Source organism: Scyliorhinus torazame, chromosome 4 (assembly GCF_047496885.1).
Source record: "Scyliorhinus torazame isolate Kashiwa2021f chromosome 4, sScyTor2.1, whole genome shotgun sequence".
Taxonomy (NCBI): Eukaryota; Metazoa; Chordata; class Chondrichthyes; order Carcharhiniformes; family Scyliorhinidae; genus Scyliorhinus; species Scyliorhinus torazame.
This window is the reverse complement of record NC_092710.1, coordinates 340,265,542-340,283,083: the sequence shown is the minus strand read 5'-3', so window position 1 is coordinate 340,283,083 and position 17,542 is coordinate 340,265,542. Positions and strand designations below refer to the sequence as shown.

The 17,542-nt window shown below is 47.9% G+C and overlaps 1 protein-coding gene across 1 annotated transcript in view; it reads left to right on the top strand.

The window, feature by feature from the left end:
• polr1c (RNA polymerase I and III subunit C) overlaps positions 1–17,245 on the top strand; it is a 72,798-nt gene extending 55,553 nt beyond the window's left edge. Inside the window, exons 9-10 of the mRNA XM_072500590.1 lie at positions 2,489–2,598; positions 16,375–17,245. Of these exons, the coding sequence (XP_072356691.1) occupies positions 2,489–2,598; positions 16,375–16,473 (209 nt within the window). The 3' untranslated portion in view covers positions 16,474–17,245. The remainder of the gene's footprint in view (positions 1–2,488; positions 2,599–16,374) is intronic.
• Positions 17,246–17,542: the final 297 nt, after the last annotated feature.

Below are 17,542 nucleotides of genomic sequence, written 5' to 3'. Positions count from 1 at the left end.
GGTCTGATTAGTAAGTTTGCAGACGACACAAAAATTGGTGGAGTTGCGGATAGTGAAGAGGATTGTCAGAGGATACAGCAGGATATAAACTGGTTGGAGTCTTGGACGGAGGAATGGCAGATGGAGTTTAATCTGGACAAGTATGTGATAATGCACTTTGGAAAGTCCAATGCATGTAGGAATTACACAATAAATGGTAGAACTCTTGTGAGTACTGACAGGCAGAGAGATCTGGGCGTGTATGTCCACCGATCACTGAAAGTGGCAGCGCATGTGGATAAGGTGGTCAAGAAGGCATACGACATGCTGGCCTTCATCGGTCGGGGCATTGAATATAAACATTGGCAAGTCATGTTGCAGCTGTACAGAACCTTAGTTAGGCCTCATTTGGAATATTGTGTACAATTCTGGTCGCCACACTACCAGAAGTATGTGGATGCTTTGGAGAGGGTACAGAAGCGGTTTACTGGGATGTTGCCTGGTATGGAGGGCATTAACTATGAGAAGAGGTTAGATAAATTTGGTCTGTTCTCACTGGAATGATGCAGGTTGAGAGGCGACCTGATAGAGGCCTACAGAATTATGAGTGGCATGGACAGAGTGGATAGCCAGATGCTCTTTCCTAGGGTAGGAGAGTCAAGTACTAGGGGACATGGGTTTAAAGTGCGTTGGGAAAAGTTTAGAACTGATGTGCTTTATTGTTTTTTGGTTTCCTCCGGGTGCTTCGGTTTTCTCCCACAGTGTAAAGATGTGCAGGTTGTGTGGATTGCCCATGCTAAATTGGCCATTAGTGTGCAAAAGATGTGTGCGGTTTGGGTGGGGTTATAGGATGCTCTTTCAGAGGGCCGTATGTCGTCCTTCTGCACTGTAGGATTCTATGACAAATTGTAATTTAAGTTTCACTCTTCTGCACATCACCATCATCTTGATGTTACTGAATCCTGCAGGGGGTCAGTTGAATTGCATGAATGGGCCTAAACTACATTTATTGGTTGGCTGAAGACAAATGTAGGTCCCTTACAGTCAGAAACAGGAGAATTTATAATGGGGGACAAAGGAATGGCTGCGCAAATAAATACATACTTTAATTTTGGCTTCACAAATAAGATACTAGAGATGTTGGGGAACGCAAGATTTAGTGCGAGGGAGGAACTGAAGGAGATCAATATTAGTGGAGAAATGGTGTTGGGGAAATTGATGGGATTAAAGGCTGATAAATCCCCAGGGCTGATAGTCTGCATCCCAGAGTACTGAAGGATGTGGCTCTAGAAATAGTGGTTGCATTGATGATCATCTTCCAGGATTCTCTTGACTCTGGATATAGATTGGAGGGTAGCTAATGTAACCTGACTATTTAAAAGGAGTTAGAGAGAAAAGGGAATTATAGACCAGTAAGCCTGACATCAATAGGGGGGATAATTCTAGAATCCATTATCAAAGATTTAATGATGTGGAGATGCCAGCGTTGGACTGGGGTGAGCACAGTAAGAAATCTTGCAACACCGGGTTAAAGTCCAACAGGTTTGTTTCAAATCCGAAAGCTAGTGATTTGAAACAAACCTGTTGGACTTTAACCTGGTGTTGTAAGATTGGGTTGTGGGGGTGAAACCCATGCAGACACTGGGAGATTGTGCAAACTCCACACAGAGAATGACCCAGGGCCGGGATCGAACCCAAGTCCTCAGTGCCTTAGGCAGCGAGCAGTGCTAACTACTGCGCCACCATGTTGACCTTCGTAGTGAGAGGTTAGAGTACAGAAGCAGAGATAACTTGCTGCAATTATACAGGGCCTTGGTGAAGCCACACCTGGCAAAATTGTGTGCCGTCTGCTCTCCTTATCTAAGGATCTAGACATCCCCAGATGGTATAGTCAACTAAGGTCAGCCAAAGATGGACTGTGTTGCTGTTGTACATCTTTCAGATAATAGGGCTGCCGCTCAGATTACAACATTCAGACGCTGACAGAAAAATCTTAAACTAATACAGAGGATCTGGGGTCTGCCCAAGTCGATTGGAAGTGTGGTATTCGTCTTGGCCTGTTGGGTAAGGAAGGGAAAAGTCAGGTGGAGTTCGTACGCCTATTGGTTGTCAACAATGTGTCTTTAACAAAATGTCTCCAGCTGCTTGACTGGAGTGTTTTACCAAGCCACATGAGACAAAGAGGCAGGAGATCAAAAGCTTGGTCAGATGTAGTTTTTAAGGAGGGAGAGTTAGGGAGATCTACTGAACCCCTCGCGGAAGATGTTTATGTCTGCTGCGTTTGGATGTGAAGGACTGTGGTGGCCCATTCTTCCCAAATGCACAACTGAATCAGCTCTCACAATAGATTGGGCAAGGTGCAAGAAAGCAGCCAGAATTCTGCCAAGACCCGAGTGGTTTCAGGAGGAGAGGAATAGTCTCTTTTTTTTTTAAAAAGCACACACAATTGTGTCAGACTTGCTGAAGATGGAGTACAATTGCTGTTCACTAATCTTTGTTATCATTAAAGTTTCAGTTGAGTCGACAGGAATTCTTCTCCCAGAAGTGTTGGTGTCTGAAGCCTTGAAAGTGTTGATGACAAAATGCAGACGATTTTTGAATGAACTGGATGCAGTACAGGTAGACTGAACTTTACAGGTCCGGTTGAGCCTGGGCTGAGGACACTTTGAGAAGCAATTTGCTTGGGCAGAAGTGGCAGCATGATCCTTATCACAGACTGTATCTAATTGTATTACAGTATCATTGACGGATTTCATCTTCAACTCCCCCAGTGCTATTGAGGATTGGCACTTGTATAAGGCACCAATGATTTGTGACTTTCTGTTGATGAATATTAATTTCTTCCAAGTATTTATCCCCATGTGGATGTGTATATATGCTGCAATATTAAATAATGAACACATCAGTCATATCTTTTAACAACTAGTTTCTCCTCTGGGATAAAAGTGCGTCAATGTCATTGTTGCAAGATGATTGACGTATCTATCCAATCTCAACCAGAGAATTACACACAAACATGGGAATTAGGAACAGAAATCAGCAATTCAGCCCCTCGAGCCTGCTCCGCCATTCAATCAGATCATGGCTGATCTCTTCCTGGTCTCAAAGTCACCTCCCTACCTATTCCCAATATCCCTTTAATTCATTTTTATCAGAAATATATCTATCTCCCTCTTGAAACCATTTACTGATTCGGACTCCACCGCACTATTGGGCATCAAGTTCCACAAATTCACCACCCTCTGTGAGCAGTAGTGCCTCCTCACCTCAGTTTTAAATGCCCCACAAGGGGGAACATTTGGTCTAAGTTTACTTTATCAATCCTTTTAGTATTTAATATACTTCAATCAGATCCCCTCCCATTCTTCTAAACTCCAGTGAGTATAAGCCCAAACTGTTCAATCAATTTTGGAATCAATCTGGTGAACCTCCTCTGAACTGCTTCCAATGCCACCACAGCCTTCCTCAACAATCTCTATTAATTCTGGTGTCCCCAAAAAAGTTATTTTGATACCCTAATTCACATTTACATGCTGCCGCAAAGTGGTGTCTGAAAATATCTCTGATTTCACATGCACACTGACAATGGGCTGCACGGTAGCATAGTGGTTAGCACTGTTGCTTCACAGCTCCAGGGTTCCAGGTTCGATTCCTGGCTTGGGTCACTGTCTGTGCGGAGTCTGCACGTTCTCCCCGTGTCTGCGTGTGTTTCCTCCGGGTGCTCCAGTTTCCTCCCACAAGTCCCGAAAGACGTGCTGTTAGATAATTTGGACATTCTGAATTCTCCCTTAGTACCCGAACAGGAGCCGGAATGTGATGACGAGGGGATTTTCACAGTAACTTCATTGCAGTGTTAATGTAAGCCTTCTTTTGACAAAGTTAAAGATTATTACCTTGGGGCTCTGGGTCAGTGACTGTGTGGAGTTTGCACATTCTCCCCATGTCTGCATGGGTTTCGCCCCCACAACCCAAAGATGTGCAGAGTAGGTGGATTGGTCACACTAAAATTGCCCCTTAATTGGCAAAAATGAATTGGGTACTCTGACTTTGTAAAAAAAAAAAGATTATTATCTAGTTTTACCTCAAACACCACCTCCCTTGTCCCTTCAAATTATCAGACATCCAGTACAGAGCAAGAATTTCCTTCAACTAAATATCCCGAAGACCAAATCCATTGTCTTTGGCCCCTGTGTGGACCTGACTCTACCTTTTTCCCAGGCTGCTGTCAGAGACCGAACCTAATGTTTGGAACCATGTGTCATTTTTAAAAAAAAATGTTTTTATGAAGGATATTTCATATTGTACAGAACAAAGGTAAGCGGGACCACACGAGAACAAAAAGAAAATACAGACACATCAGTCGCCTTTCATTATTTACATCAGTTGACCTTTTGTTATTTGCAACGGTTATGGCTTCTTCTTTTACTTTTACCCATAGGCATTGATTTCTATCTGGGACCCCTGCCTCCCTCTCTCCTTTTTCTTCCTAAACCCCCTCCACTTCTGGCATGCCCTCATCGGTTCTAATGTCCTGTTTGGTTGCCGTGACTCTGTGTTATATTGTTTGCTGGGCATGATTGGGCTCCATGCCTCTTTATTTCTCCTCCCCCTCCCCTTTGCATTCATTGTTGTACCGTGCTTCCCCTCCATTCCTCTGGCTTAATGGCTGTTGGCGATAAACAGGTCTTGATACAACTGAGTGAATGGCTCCCATGTTCCACGTTTTGTGGAAGCCCTCTTCCGACCCCCTAGATGGTGAATTTAATTTGCTCCGTCTGGAGAAATTCCGATAGGTCGGACAACCAGCTGCAATTTTGGGTGGTGCTGCTGATTGCCAGACAAGCAGGATTCTCCGGCAGGCAATTGGGGAGGCAAAGGCAAGGACATCGGCCATCCTCCCCATAAAGAGATCTGGTTGTTCTGAACCCCGAAGACTGTCACACTTGGGCATGGCTCCACCCTCATCCCCACGTCCTCAGACATTGCCTCGAAGAAGGCTGCCCATAACCCGTAAAGTCTGGGGCAAGACCAGAACGTGTGGGAGTGGTTGGCCGGGCCTCCTTGGCACCGTTCACATCTATCCTCCACTTCTGGGAAGAACCTACTCATTCGAGTTCTGGTAAAGTGGGCTCTGTGTATCACTTTCAGCTGCATTAAGCTTAGCCTTGGGCATGTGGAGTTGACCCTGTACAGTGCTTCAGCAGCACCAACCCCCAAAGCTGCAGGCTAGCTGTCCAATGTACCCTAGGTCTTCCTCCTACTTTTGGATTGGATTAGGTTAGATTTGTTTATTGTCTCGGGCGGCATGTGGCACAGTGGCTAGCACTGGGACTGCGGCGCTGAGGACCTGGGTTCGAATCCCGGCCCTGGATCACTGTCCGGAGTTTGCACATTTTCCCCATGTCTGTGTGAGTTTCACCCCCACAACCCCACAAGTTGTGCAGGTTAGGTGGATTGGCCACCCTAAATTGCCCCTTAATTGGGAAAAAAATAATTAGGTACTCTAAATATATAGAAAAGAAAAGATTTGTTTATTGTCATGTGTACTGAGGTCCAGTGAAAAGTATTTTTCTGCGTGCAGCTCAAACAGATCATTTAGTACATGAAAATAAAATATGTAATAAGGCAACACAAGGTACGCAATGTAAATACACAGAGACCGGCATCGGGTGAAGCATACAGGGGTGTAGTGTTAATGAGGTCAGTCCATAAGAGGGTCGTGTAGGAGTCTGGTAACAGCGGGGAAGAAGCTGTTTTTGAGTCTGTTCGTGCGTGTTCTCAGCCTTTTGTATCTCCTGCCCAATGGAAGAAGTTGGAAGAGTGAGTAAGCTGGGTGGGAGGGGTCTTTGATTATGCTGCCCGCTTTCCCAAGCAGAGGAAGGTGCAGACAGGATGGATGGCGGGTTCCCGTGATGGACTGGGCTGTGTTCACGTCTCTCTGAAGTTTCTTCTGGTCTTGGGCCGAGCAGTTGCCATACCAGGCTGTGATGCAGCCAGATAGATGCTTTCTATGGTGCACCTGTTAAAACTGTTAAGAGTCAATGTGGACACGCTGAATTGCCTTAGTTTCCTGAGGAAGTATAGGCGTTATTGTGCTCAATAGGGCAAACATAAAATACACAATGTAAATACATAGATATAGGCATCAAGTGTAGCTTACAGGAGTGTAGCACTACTCAGTAGACAGATGTGTGAAGTGATCAGATCAGTACACGAGAGGATCATTTAGGAATCGGGGAAGAAGCTGTTTTTGAATCTTTAGACTTGAAATGTCTTTGAATTTCACTTTGCCTTGAAAAGTCATTGCATTTCAAATATTCAGCACCTTGTGCTGTGTCAATCCTGAAAGGATAAAAAAGGGAAAACAAAACAACTTGTGCAAAAATTGCGTTTGATTTGATGTGTTAAATTTCACCAGAGGCACCCGTTATTTTTTTTAAATTTAGAGTACCCAATTCATTATTTCAGGGCAATTTAGCGTGGCTAATCCACCTAGCCTGCACATTTTTGGGTTGTGGGGTTTGGTTTGTGAAACCCACGCAAACACGGGGAGAAGGGGCAGCACGGCGGTCCAGTGGTTAGCACTGCTGCCTCATGGCGCCGAGGTCCCAGGTTCGATCCCTGCTCTGGGTCACTGCCCATGTGGAGTTTGCACATTCTTCCCTACAACCCAAAAGATATGCAGGGTAGGTGGATTGGCCACGTTAAATTGCCCCTTAATTGGAAAAACTTAATTGGGTTCTCTAAATTTATTAAAAAAGGAAGAAAAGAAAAATGGGGAGAATGTGCAAACTGCACACGGACAGTGACCCAAGCCGGGATCGAACCTGGGACCTCGGCGCCGTGAGACAGCAGGGCTAACCCGTGCTGCCCAGAGGCAGCCCTTATGGTATCACTCCTGTGGCATGCTTTTGCAACATGATGCTTTTGATTGTACATTGAAGTTTGGTCAGTGGTAAGTACATGCACATAGTATCTGCCTGTGGGATAATGTGGCTAACGAAAATCTCAATGCACACAATCAGGTGGGCTATACTCCCTGCGTACAACAAACCAAACACCAAGCAAGCCATGCATGTGGTGTGTAATAGATAAGGGACAAGCAATCTTCGCTTCTCAGTTTGGTTACATGCTCGCTCATTTTACTTCACGCAAACCTGTGGTGAATACTGCTGCTTGTTCAAAATTGTTAGTCAAACATTCATTTGTTTTTTAATTTAGAGTGCCCAATTCATTTTTTCCAATTAAGGGTCAATTTAACGTGGCCAATCCATCTACCCTGCACATCTTTTGGGTTGTGGGGGTGAAACCCACGCAGACACGGGGAGAATGTGCAAACTCCACACGGACAGTGACCCAGAGCCGGGAACGAACCTGGGAACTCAGCGCCGTGAGGCAGCAGTGCTAACCACTGCACCACTGTGCTGCCCTATTTATTTGTTTAATGCCATCAGTAGATTCCTCCAGTGCTGTGGGACGGGGGTTTAATGTAGAATTGGGCAAGAATGAACAACAAAGAACAGTGGAACTGGAGTAACAGGAGTTGACAAAATTAAATTGGAGCAGCAGGGGTAGAAATAATGGCAGAAAGATTGAGACTGGAAGAAATTATAATTGGGAGTGGAACGGGAAAAGAGTGACGCAAATTGAATCAGGAAAGGCACAGAGAGATCTGGGCGTGCAGGTCCAAAGTTCCTTAAAAGTGGCAGCACGGTAGCGCAGTGGGTTAGCCCTGATGCTTCACGGCGCCGAGGTCCAGGTTCGATCCCGGCTCTGGGTCATTGTGGAGTTTGTGCAGCTCAAACAGATCATTTAGTACATGAAAATAAAATATGTAATAAGGCAACACAATGTAAATACATAGACACTGGCACCGGGTGAAGCATACAGGGGTGAAGTGTTTTTTAAAAAATATATATTTTATTCAAATTTTTCGGCCAAACAAAACAATACAAAGGTTTTCCTTTTTTCGACAATAAAACAGTATAAATTACAGTGACCGTTTTACAAACAAACAAAGAACAAAGAAATGTACAGCACAGGAACAGGCCAAGACATCAGCCTCTTTCGCCTCCTGCACTCCCGGCTCTTCTGCAACCCCAAATATAGCCAACCCCCAGCCTGGCTCGACCCAGACCCCCACCACTTTCAAAAGCACCTTTGCCACCCCCACCTAGAACCCCTGCAGTGCCGGGCATGACCAAAACATGTGGATGTGGTTTGCTGGGCTTCTCGAGCATCTCCCACACCTATCCTCTACCCCGAAAAATTTCCTGAGTCTTGCTCCGGTCATGTGCGCCCTGTGCAAAACCTTGAACTGTATCAGGCTTAGCCTGGCGCACGAGGACGACGAGTTTACCCTCCGTAGGGCATCAGCCCACCGCCCCTCCTCAATCTCTTCCCCCAGCTCTTCTTCCCATTTCCCCTTCAGCTCATCCACCATGATCTCCCCCTCGTCCCTCATTTCCCTGTATATATCCGACACCCTACCATCCCCCACCCATGTCCCTGAGATCACTCTGTCCTTGAATCTCCTGCGTCGGGAGCTGCGGGAATTCCCTCACCTGTTGCCTCGCAAATGCCCTCAGTTGCATGTACCGAAATGCATTCCCTTGGGGCAACCCATATTTTTCCGTCAGCGCTCCCAGACTCGCAAACGTCCCGTCTACGAACAGATCTCTCAGTTGCACAACCCCAGCTCTCTGCCATGCTCCAAATCCCCCATCTATTCTCCCCGGGACAAACCTATGATTATTTCTTATCGGGGACCGCACCGAGGCTCCCGTCCATCCCCTATGTCGTCTCCACTGCCCCCAAATTTTTAGCGTTGCCACCACCACTGGACTTGTGGTGTATTTCTTCGGGGAGAACGGCAACGGCGCCGTCGCCAGTGCTTGTAGGCTGGTTCCTTTGCAGGACGCCATCTCCAATCTCTTCCACGCCACTCCCTCCCCTTCTCCCATCCACTTACACACCATTGAGATATTGGCGGCCCAGTAGTATTCACTTAGGCTCGGTACTGCCAGACCCCCCCCCCTATCCCTGCTACGCTGCAAGAACCCCCTCCTCACTCTCGGAGTCTTCCCGGCCCACACAAAACTCATGACACTTTTCTCAAATTTCTTGAAAAAAGTCTTCATGACCATCACCGGAAGGCACTGAAATACAAAAAGGAGTCTCGGGAGGACTACCATTTTGACCGCCTGCACCCTACCCACCAGTGACAGGGGCACCATGTCCCATCTCTTAACATCCTCCTCCATCTGTTCCACCAATCTTGTTAAATTAAGCCTATGTAAGGTTCCCCAACTCCTGGCTATCTGAATCCCTAAGTACCTGAAATCTCTTATTACCTTCCTCAGCGGTAAATCATCTATTCCCCTGCTCTGCTCCCCCGGATGCACCACAAACAACTCACTCTTCCCCATATTCAATTTGTACCCCGAAAATTCCCCAAACTCCCTGAGTGTCTGCATTATCTCGGGCATCCCCTCCACTGGGTCCGCAACATACAGCAATAAATCATCTGCATACAAAGATACCCGGTGTTCTTCTCCTCCCCTGAGTACTCCCCTCCACTTCCTGGAGCCCCTCAGTGCTATGGCTAGGGGCTCAATCGCCAATGCAAACAGTAACGGAGACAGGGGACACCCCTGCCTCGTCCCTCTATAAAGACGAAAGTAGTCGGACCTCTGCCTGTTCATGATCACACTTGCCACCGGGGCCCTGTACAGCAGCTGTACCCATCCAATAAACCCTTCTCCAAAACCAAATCTCCTCAGCACCTCCCACAGATAATTCCACTCCACTCTGTCGAATGCTTTCTCGGCGTCCATCGCCACCACTATCTCCGCCTCCCCCTCTGGTGGGGGCATCATCATTACCCCTAGCAACCTCCGTATATTCGTGTTCAGCTGTCTCCCCTTAACAAACCCAGTTTGATCCTCGTGGACCACCCCCGGGACACAGTCCTCTATCCTCGTCGCCATCACCTTGGCCAGGAGCTTAGCATCTGCATTTAAAAGGGAAATGGGCCTGTAGGACCCACACTGCAGCGGGTCTTTATCCTTCTTCAAAAGGAGCGATATCGTCGCCTCCGACATAGTCGGGGGCAACTGCCCCCTTTCCCTGGCCTCATTAAAGGTTCTCGTCAAAAGCGGGGCTAGTCGGTCCATATATTTCCTATAAAATTCCACCGGGAATCCATCCGGTCCCGGGGCCTTCCCCGCTTGCATGCTCCCAATCCCTTTTACCACCTCCTCCATCTCAATCTGTGCTCCCAGTCCCGCCCTCTCCTGCTCCTCCACCTTCGGGAATTCCAGCTGATCCAGGAAACACCTCATTCCCTCCTTCCCTTCCGGGGGCTGAGCCTTCAATAACCTCTCATAGAATGCCTTGAACACCCCGTTCACTCTCTCCGCTCCCCGTTCCATCTCTCCCTCCTCATCTCTCACCCCACCTATCTCCCTTGCTGCTCCCCTCTTCCTCAATTGGTGGGCCAGTAGCCGACTCGCCTTCTCTCCATACTCATATTGTACGCCCTGTGCCCTCCTCCACTGTGCCTCTGCCTTACCCGTGGTCAGCAGGTCAAACTCCACATGTAACCTTTGTCTTTCCGTGTACAGTCCCTCCTCCGGTGCCTCTGCATATTGCCTGTCCACCCTCAAAAGTTCTTTCAACAATCGCTCCCTTTCTTTACCCTCTTGCTTCCCTTTATGTGCCCTTATGGCTATCAGTTCCCCTCTGACCACTGCCTTCAGCGCCTCCCAGACCACTCCCACCTGAACCTCCCCATTGTCATTAAGCTCCAAGTACCTTTAAATACACCTCCTCACCCTTAAACATACCCCCTCATCCGCCAATAAGCCCATATCCATTCTCCAGAGTGGGTGCTGTTCTTTTTCCTCTCCTACCTCCAGGTCTACCCAATGTGGAGCGTGGTCCGAATGGCTATGGCCGTATATTCCGTCCCTGTCACCTTCGGAATCAGTGCCCTTCCCAAGACAAAAAAGTCTATCCGTGAGTATACTTTGTGAACATGGGAGAAAAATGAAAACTCCTTACTCTTAGGCCTACTAAATCTCCAGGGGTCTACCCCTCCCATCTGCTCCATGAAGTCCTTGAGCACCCTGGCCGCTGCCGGCCTCCTCCCGGTCCTGGACCTCGACCGGTCCAGCCCTGGATCAAGCACCGTATTGAAGTCTCCCCCCATTACCAACTTTCCCGCCTCCAGGTCCGGGATATGTCCCAACATATTGGGGGCGGATGTTTGAGGGCAAATCAACATCTGACATGTGTGAGGCTTTCAAGTGTCAGTTGAAAGGAATTCAGGACCGGCATGTTCCTGTGAGGAAGAAGGATAAATACCGCAATTTTCGGGAACCTTGGATAACGAGAGATATTGTAGGCCTCGTCAAAAAGAAAAAGGAGGCATTTGTCAGGGCTAAAAGGCTGGGAACAGACGAAGCCTGCGTGGAATATAAGGAAAGTAGGAAGGAACTTAAGCAAGGAGTCAGGAGGGCTAGAAGGGGTCACGAAAAGTCTTTGGCAAATAGGGTTAAGGAAAATCCCAAGGCTTTTTACACGTACATAAAAAGCAAGAGGGTAGCCAGGGAAAGGGTTGGCCCACTGAAGGATAGGCAAGGGAATCTATGTGTGGAGCCAGAGGAAATGGGTGAGGTACTAAATGAATACTTTGCATCAGTATTCACCAAAGAGAAGAAATTGGTAGATGTTGAGTCTGGAGAAGGGTGTGTAGATAGCCTGGGTCACATTGAGATCCAAAAAGACGAGGTGTTGGGTGTCTTAAAAAATATTAAGGTAGATAAGTCCCCAGGGCCTGATGGGATCTACCCCAGAATACTGAAGGAGGCTGGAGAGGAAATTGCTGAGGCCTTGACAGAAATCTTTGGATCCTCACTGTCTTCAGGGGATGTCCCGGAGGACTGGAGAATAGCCAATGTTGTTCCTCTGTTTAAGAAGGGTAGCAAGGATAATCCAGGGAACTACAGGCTGGTGAGCTTTACGTCAGTGGTAGCGAAATTACTGGAGAGAATTCTTCGAGACAGGATCTACTCCCATTTGGAAGCAAATGGACGTATTAGTGAGAGGCAGCATGGTTTTGTGAAGGGGAGGTCGTGTCTCACTAACTTGATAGAGTTTTTCGAGGAGGTCACTAAGATGATTGATGCAGGTAGGGCAGTGGATGTTGTCTATATGGACTTCAGTAAGGCCTTTGACAAGGTCCCTCATGGTAGACTAGTACAAAAGGTGAAGTCACACGGGATCAGGGGTGAGCTGGCAAGGTGGATACCGAACTGGCTAGGTCATAGAAGGCAGAGTAGCAATGGAAGGATGCTTTTCTAATTGGAGGGCTGTGACCAGTGGTGTTCCACAGGGATCAGTGCTGGGGCCTTTGCTCTTTGTAGTATATATAAATGATTTGGAGGAAAATGTAACTGGTCTGATTAGTAAGTTTGCAGACGACACAAAGGTTGGTGGAATTGCGGATAGCGATGAGGACTGTCAGAGGATACAGCAGGATTTAGATTGTTTGGAGACTTGGGCGGAGAGATGGCAAATGGAGTTTAATCCGGACAAATGTGAGGTAATGCATTTTGGAAGGTCTAATGCAGGTAGGAAATATACAGTGAATGGTAGAACCGTCAAGAGTATTGAAAGTCAGAGAGATCTAGGAGTACAGGTCCACAGGTCATTGAAAGGGGCAACACAGGTGGAGAAGGTAGTCAAGAAGGCATACGGCATGCTTGCCTTCATTGGCCGGGGCATTGAGTATAAGAATTGGCAAGTCATGTTGCAGCTGTATAGAACCTTAGTTAGGCCACACTTGGAGTATAGTGTTCAATTCTGGTCACCACACTACCAGAAGGATGTGCAGGCTTTAGAGAGGGTGCAGAAGAGATTTACCAGAATGTTGCCTGGTATGGAGGGCATTAGCTATGAGGAGCGGTTGAATAAACTCAGTTTGTTCTCACTGGAACGAAGGAGGTTGAGGGGAGACCTGATAGAGGTCTACAAAATTATGAGGGGCATAGACAGAGTGGATAGTCAGAGGCTTTTCCCCAGGGTAGAGGGGTCAATTACTAGGGGGCATAGGTTTAAGGTGAGAGGGGCAAGGTTTAGAGTAGATGTACGAGGCAAGTTTTTTACGCAGAGGGTAGTGGGTGCCTGGAACTCGCTACCGGAGGAGGTGGTGGAAGCAGGGACGATAGTGACATTTAAGGGGCATCTTGACAAATACATGAATAGGATGGGAATAGAGGGATACGGACCCAGGAAGTGTAGAAGATTGTAGTTTAGTCGGGCAGCATGGTCGGCACGGGCTCGGAGGGCCGAAGGGCCTGTTCCTGTGCTGTACATTTATTTGTTCTTTGTAACATACGCCTCATAAAATTTGCATCATCCCAGTTCGGGGCGTATACGTTCACCAGAACCACCGCCTCCCCTTGCAATCTGCCACTCACCATCACATATCTACCCCCACTGTCCGCCACTATGGTCTTTGCCTCAAACAGTACCCGTTTCCCCACTAAGATAGCCACCCCCCTATTCTTTGCATCTAAACCCGAATGAAACACCTGTCCCACCCATCCTTTACGTAGTCTGACCTGGTCTATCAGTTTCAGATGCGTCTCCTGCAACATAACCACATCTGCCTTTAATTTCTTTAGGTGTGCGAGTACCCGTGCCCTTTTAATCGGCGCATTCAGCCCTCTCACGTCCCACGTGATCAGCCGGGTTGGGGGGCTCAGCCGGGTTGGGGGGCTCTTTACCCCCCCCCCCCCCCCCTTGTCGATTAGCCATCCCCTTTTTTAACCCAGCTCCTCACCCGGTTCCCACGTACCCGTATATCCCCCCGACGGTGCCCTCCCGCCTCGGCCACCCCATCCCATAACAGCTCCCCCTTCTCCTTAGCAGCAGCAACCCAGTTAACCCCCCCTCCGCTAGATCCCCCTCTAGCGTAGTTGCACCCCTCATGTTGCTCCCAGAAGTCAGCAAACTCTGGCTGACCTCGGCTTCCCCCCTTATCCTCGGCTCCCACTGTGCGAGGCCCCCTCCTTCCTGCGTCCCTGTTCCCGCCATAATTACCATAGCGCGGGAACAAAGCCCGCGTTTCCTACTTGGCCCCGCCCCTAATGGCCGGCACCCACAGTTCCTCATGCTCCCCCCCACCCCCCACCCCTTCCCCCCCCTCTCCCAACATGGGGACGAGAGAAAAGTTACAGGATCACAAAATTTACAAATTAACAAATTGAAAAATCATTCCTCTCTCCCCCCCGTCCCCTGTCCCCTGTAATCACACCACCACTTTGTCCCAAAAGCTCTTTCTCTCGCCAGACTATTCCAGCTTCTCGTCCACAATGAATGTCCACGCCTCTTCTGCCGTCTCAAAGTAGTGGTGCTTCCCTTGGTGTGTGACCCACAATCTCGCCGGTTGCAACATTCCAAACTGGACCTTTTTGTGAAGCACCACCTTAGCCCGATTGAAACTTGCCCTCCTTCTCGCCACCTCCGCACTCCAATCTTGGTATACGCGGATCACCGCGTTCTCCCACCTACAGCTCCGAGTTTTCTTCGCCCACCTGAGAACCGTCTCTCTGTCATTGTAGCGGAGAAACCTCACCACTATAGCTCGAGGTATTTCTCCAGCCTTTGGTCTTTGCGCCAGAACTCGATAAGCTCCCTCCACCTCCAAAGGGCCCGTCGGGGCCTCCGATCCCATTAGCGAGTGAAGCATCGTGCTAACATATGTCCCGACGTCCGCCCCTTCTGCGCCTTCGGGAAGACCCAGGACTCTTAAATTCTTCCTCCTTGAGTTATTCTCCAGCGCTTCCAACCTCTCCACACACCTTTTATGCTGTGCCTCGTGCGTTTCTGCCTTCACTACCAGGCCCTGTATTTCATCTTCGTTTTCAGCAGTCTTTGCCTTCACGACCCGAAGCTCCAGCTCTTGGGTCCTCTGTTCCTCTTTTAGTCCTTCAATCGCCTGCAATATCGGGGCCAACAGCTCCTTCTTCAACTCCTTCTTCAGCTCTTCCACACAGCGCCGCAGGAACTCTTGCTGCTCCGGGCCCCATAGCAAACGGCCACCTTCCGACGCCATCTTGCTTTGAGCTTCCCTTCCTTGCCGCTGCTCCAGAGGATCCTCCGCAATCCGGCCGCTATCCTCTCCCTTTTCCATGCGTGTCCGGGGGGATTCCCTTCTGGTTTACCGTACAGTGTTTTTGCCGTTTAAATTGCCGTTGGGGCTCCTATTAAGAGCCCAAAAGTCCGTTCCAACGGGAGCTGCCGAAACGTGCGACTCAGCTGGTCATTGCCGCACCCGGAAGTCCCAGGGGTGTAGTGTTAATAAGGTCAGTCCATAAGAGGGTCGTTTAGGAGTCTGGTAGCATTGTGGAGTTTGCAAATTCTCCCCGTGTTTGTGTGGGTTTCGCTCCCACAACCTAAAGATGTGCAGGGTAAAAGGATTGGCCACGCTAAATTGCCCCTTAATTGGAAAAAATTAATTGGGTACTCTAAATGTATATATAAAAAACAAAAGTGGCAGCACAGGTGGAAATGGTGGTAAAGAAAGCACATGGCATGCTTGCCTTCATCAGACTGGGTATTGAGTATAAAAGCTTGCAAATTATGTTACAGTAATATAGAATGTTGGTTAGGCCACATTTCAAATACTGTGTCCAATTCTGGTCACCACACTACGAAAAGGACGTGGATGCTTTGGAGAGAGTACAGAAAAGGTTTACCAGGATGTTGCCTGGTATGGAGGGTATTAGCTATGAGGAAAGATTGAATAAACTGGGATTGTTCTCCCTAGAAAGACTGATGGGGCGACCTGATAGAAGTTTAGTAAATTATTAGGGGTATAGATAGGGTGAACAGTTGGAGGCTTTTTCCAGGGGCGGAAATGACAATTACAAAGGGGCACAAGTTCAAGGCAAGAGGGGAAAGGTTCAGTGGAGATGTGCGGGGAAGTTTTCTACACCGAGGGTGGCGGTGGCCTGTAATGCACTGCCAAGTGAGGTGGTTGAGGCAGATACGTTAGCGACCTTTAAGACTGATCTGGATAGGCACGAGAACAGATGGGTAGCAGGATACAGGCAGTTGGTCTAGATAGGACACGTGATCGGCACAGGCTTGGAGGGCCGAAAGGCCTGTTCCTGTGCTGTGTTATTCTTTGATGTAAACAAGTAAGTAATAGGAGGGAGTGTGTCTATTATTATTGACAGGACTAGAAAGTAACCTATACACGGAGCTCTAACAACAGCTTGCAAAAACTTTTTTGCTATTGTTTGCGATCATGCCAGCATTAAATAACCATAATTTTGGGCAATGTGCAAACAATGTCGTTTACACCAACCTCTTGCACTTCAGGGAGGAAAATTTGTCACTGTGTCCTTTGGAATCGAGACTACCGTGCATTTTCTGATTGGAGAGGGCTCGTATATTCTGCTGCCGGTGAAAAGAGATTAAAATGCTGCTCTACTTAATCTAGATTGTAGCCACCTAAAATGGCTGATTCCCTATTAATTTGGCCAAAACCCGATTTTAAATGGCTAACCGAAAAGGCTGATGGGAAAAGCAGCCAACAGGACACAAACGGACAGCTGCAGACAGAATAGCGTATTCGGCTCTGCAGAAGTCGGCCCAGATTGATACTCAAGGCTATTAGCAGCACATCAACCCAGACATCTGCAGTTTAATCATCTATCCCCGGGAACAAATGCAACATATTAGTAATTGAATGCCGGGCCAGACCTGTCAGCGCCTGCAGTGGCCGAAACAAAGACAGGTGAACGACCACCCCCCGATCGAGGAATCGCCCCATTATTGGAGCATATCGAACCCAGTGATTGGGAACAAGTCCAATTACTTGGGACTCGGGGTCAAGGGCCGCCCCGAGAGGCGGGAAGCCCCTGGGCCCTATAAAGTGAGGGGCCAAGTTCAGATCTCACTCTCTCTCCCTTCTTCTCCTGCTCACGACCTTCGCAAGAACATCGACCACAAACTGTAAGTTTGACTCCAGCGATCGCTACCCGATAAAGACTCCTAGCCATCGACCCGTATCAGCCTTTTGAATCCTGCGGGCCAGATCCGATTCGATAAGCCATTCGTTTCCCTGACCTGGTGGGCCTTTCCTAAAGTTAAGTATTGGCCAGTAGTGGTAGGTTTCGATATAGATAGTAGGATTATTGTGTGAGCATTAATTGTTGTATATAATAAATGACCATTGATTTCAATCTTACTAAGCGGTGTGCTGATTTATTAATCATAACTCGAGCTTGAACCACGTGGTGGTATCAGAAAGATACCTGGCGACTCGTGAGCAAAGGTGACATAATCAGAGGTAATAAAACTAAGGCTAAAAAGAGCAACAAGATCTGGTGGGATTTGTTCAAAGTGATGATACACAAATTTCTGTGATCTGAAAATGGATATTAATTATGAATTTGTTGTCTTCCAATCCACCTGGAAATTAATTTAAGATTTATACAAGGATTAAACGTACCAAACTCTTGGTTAAAAGCAAAAATCAACCTAT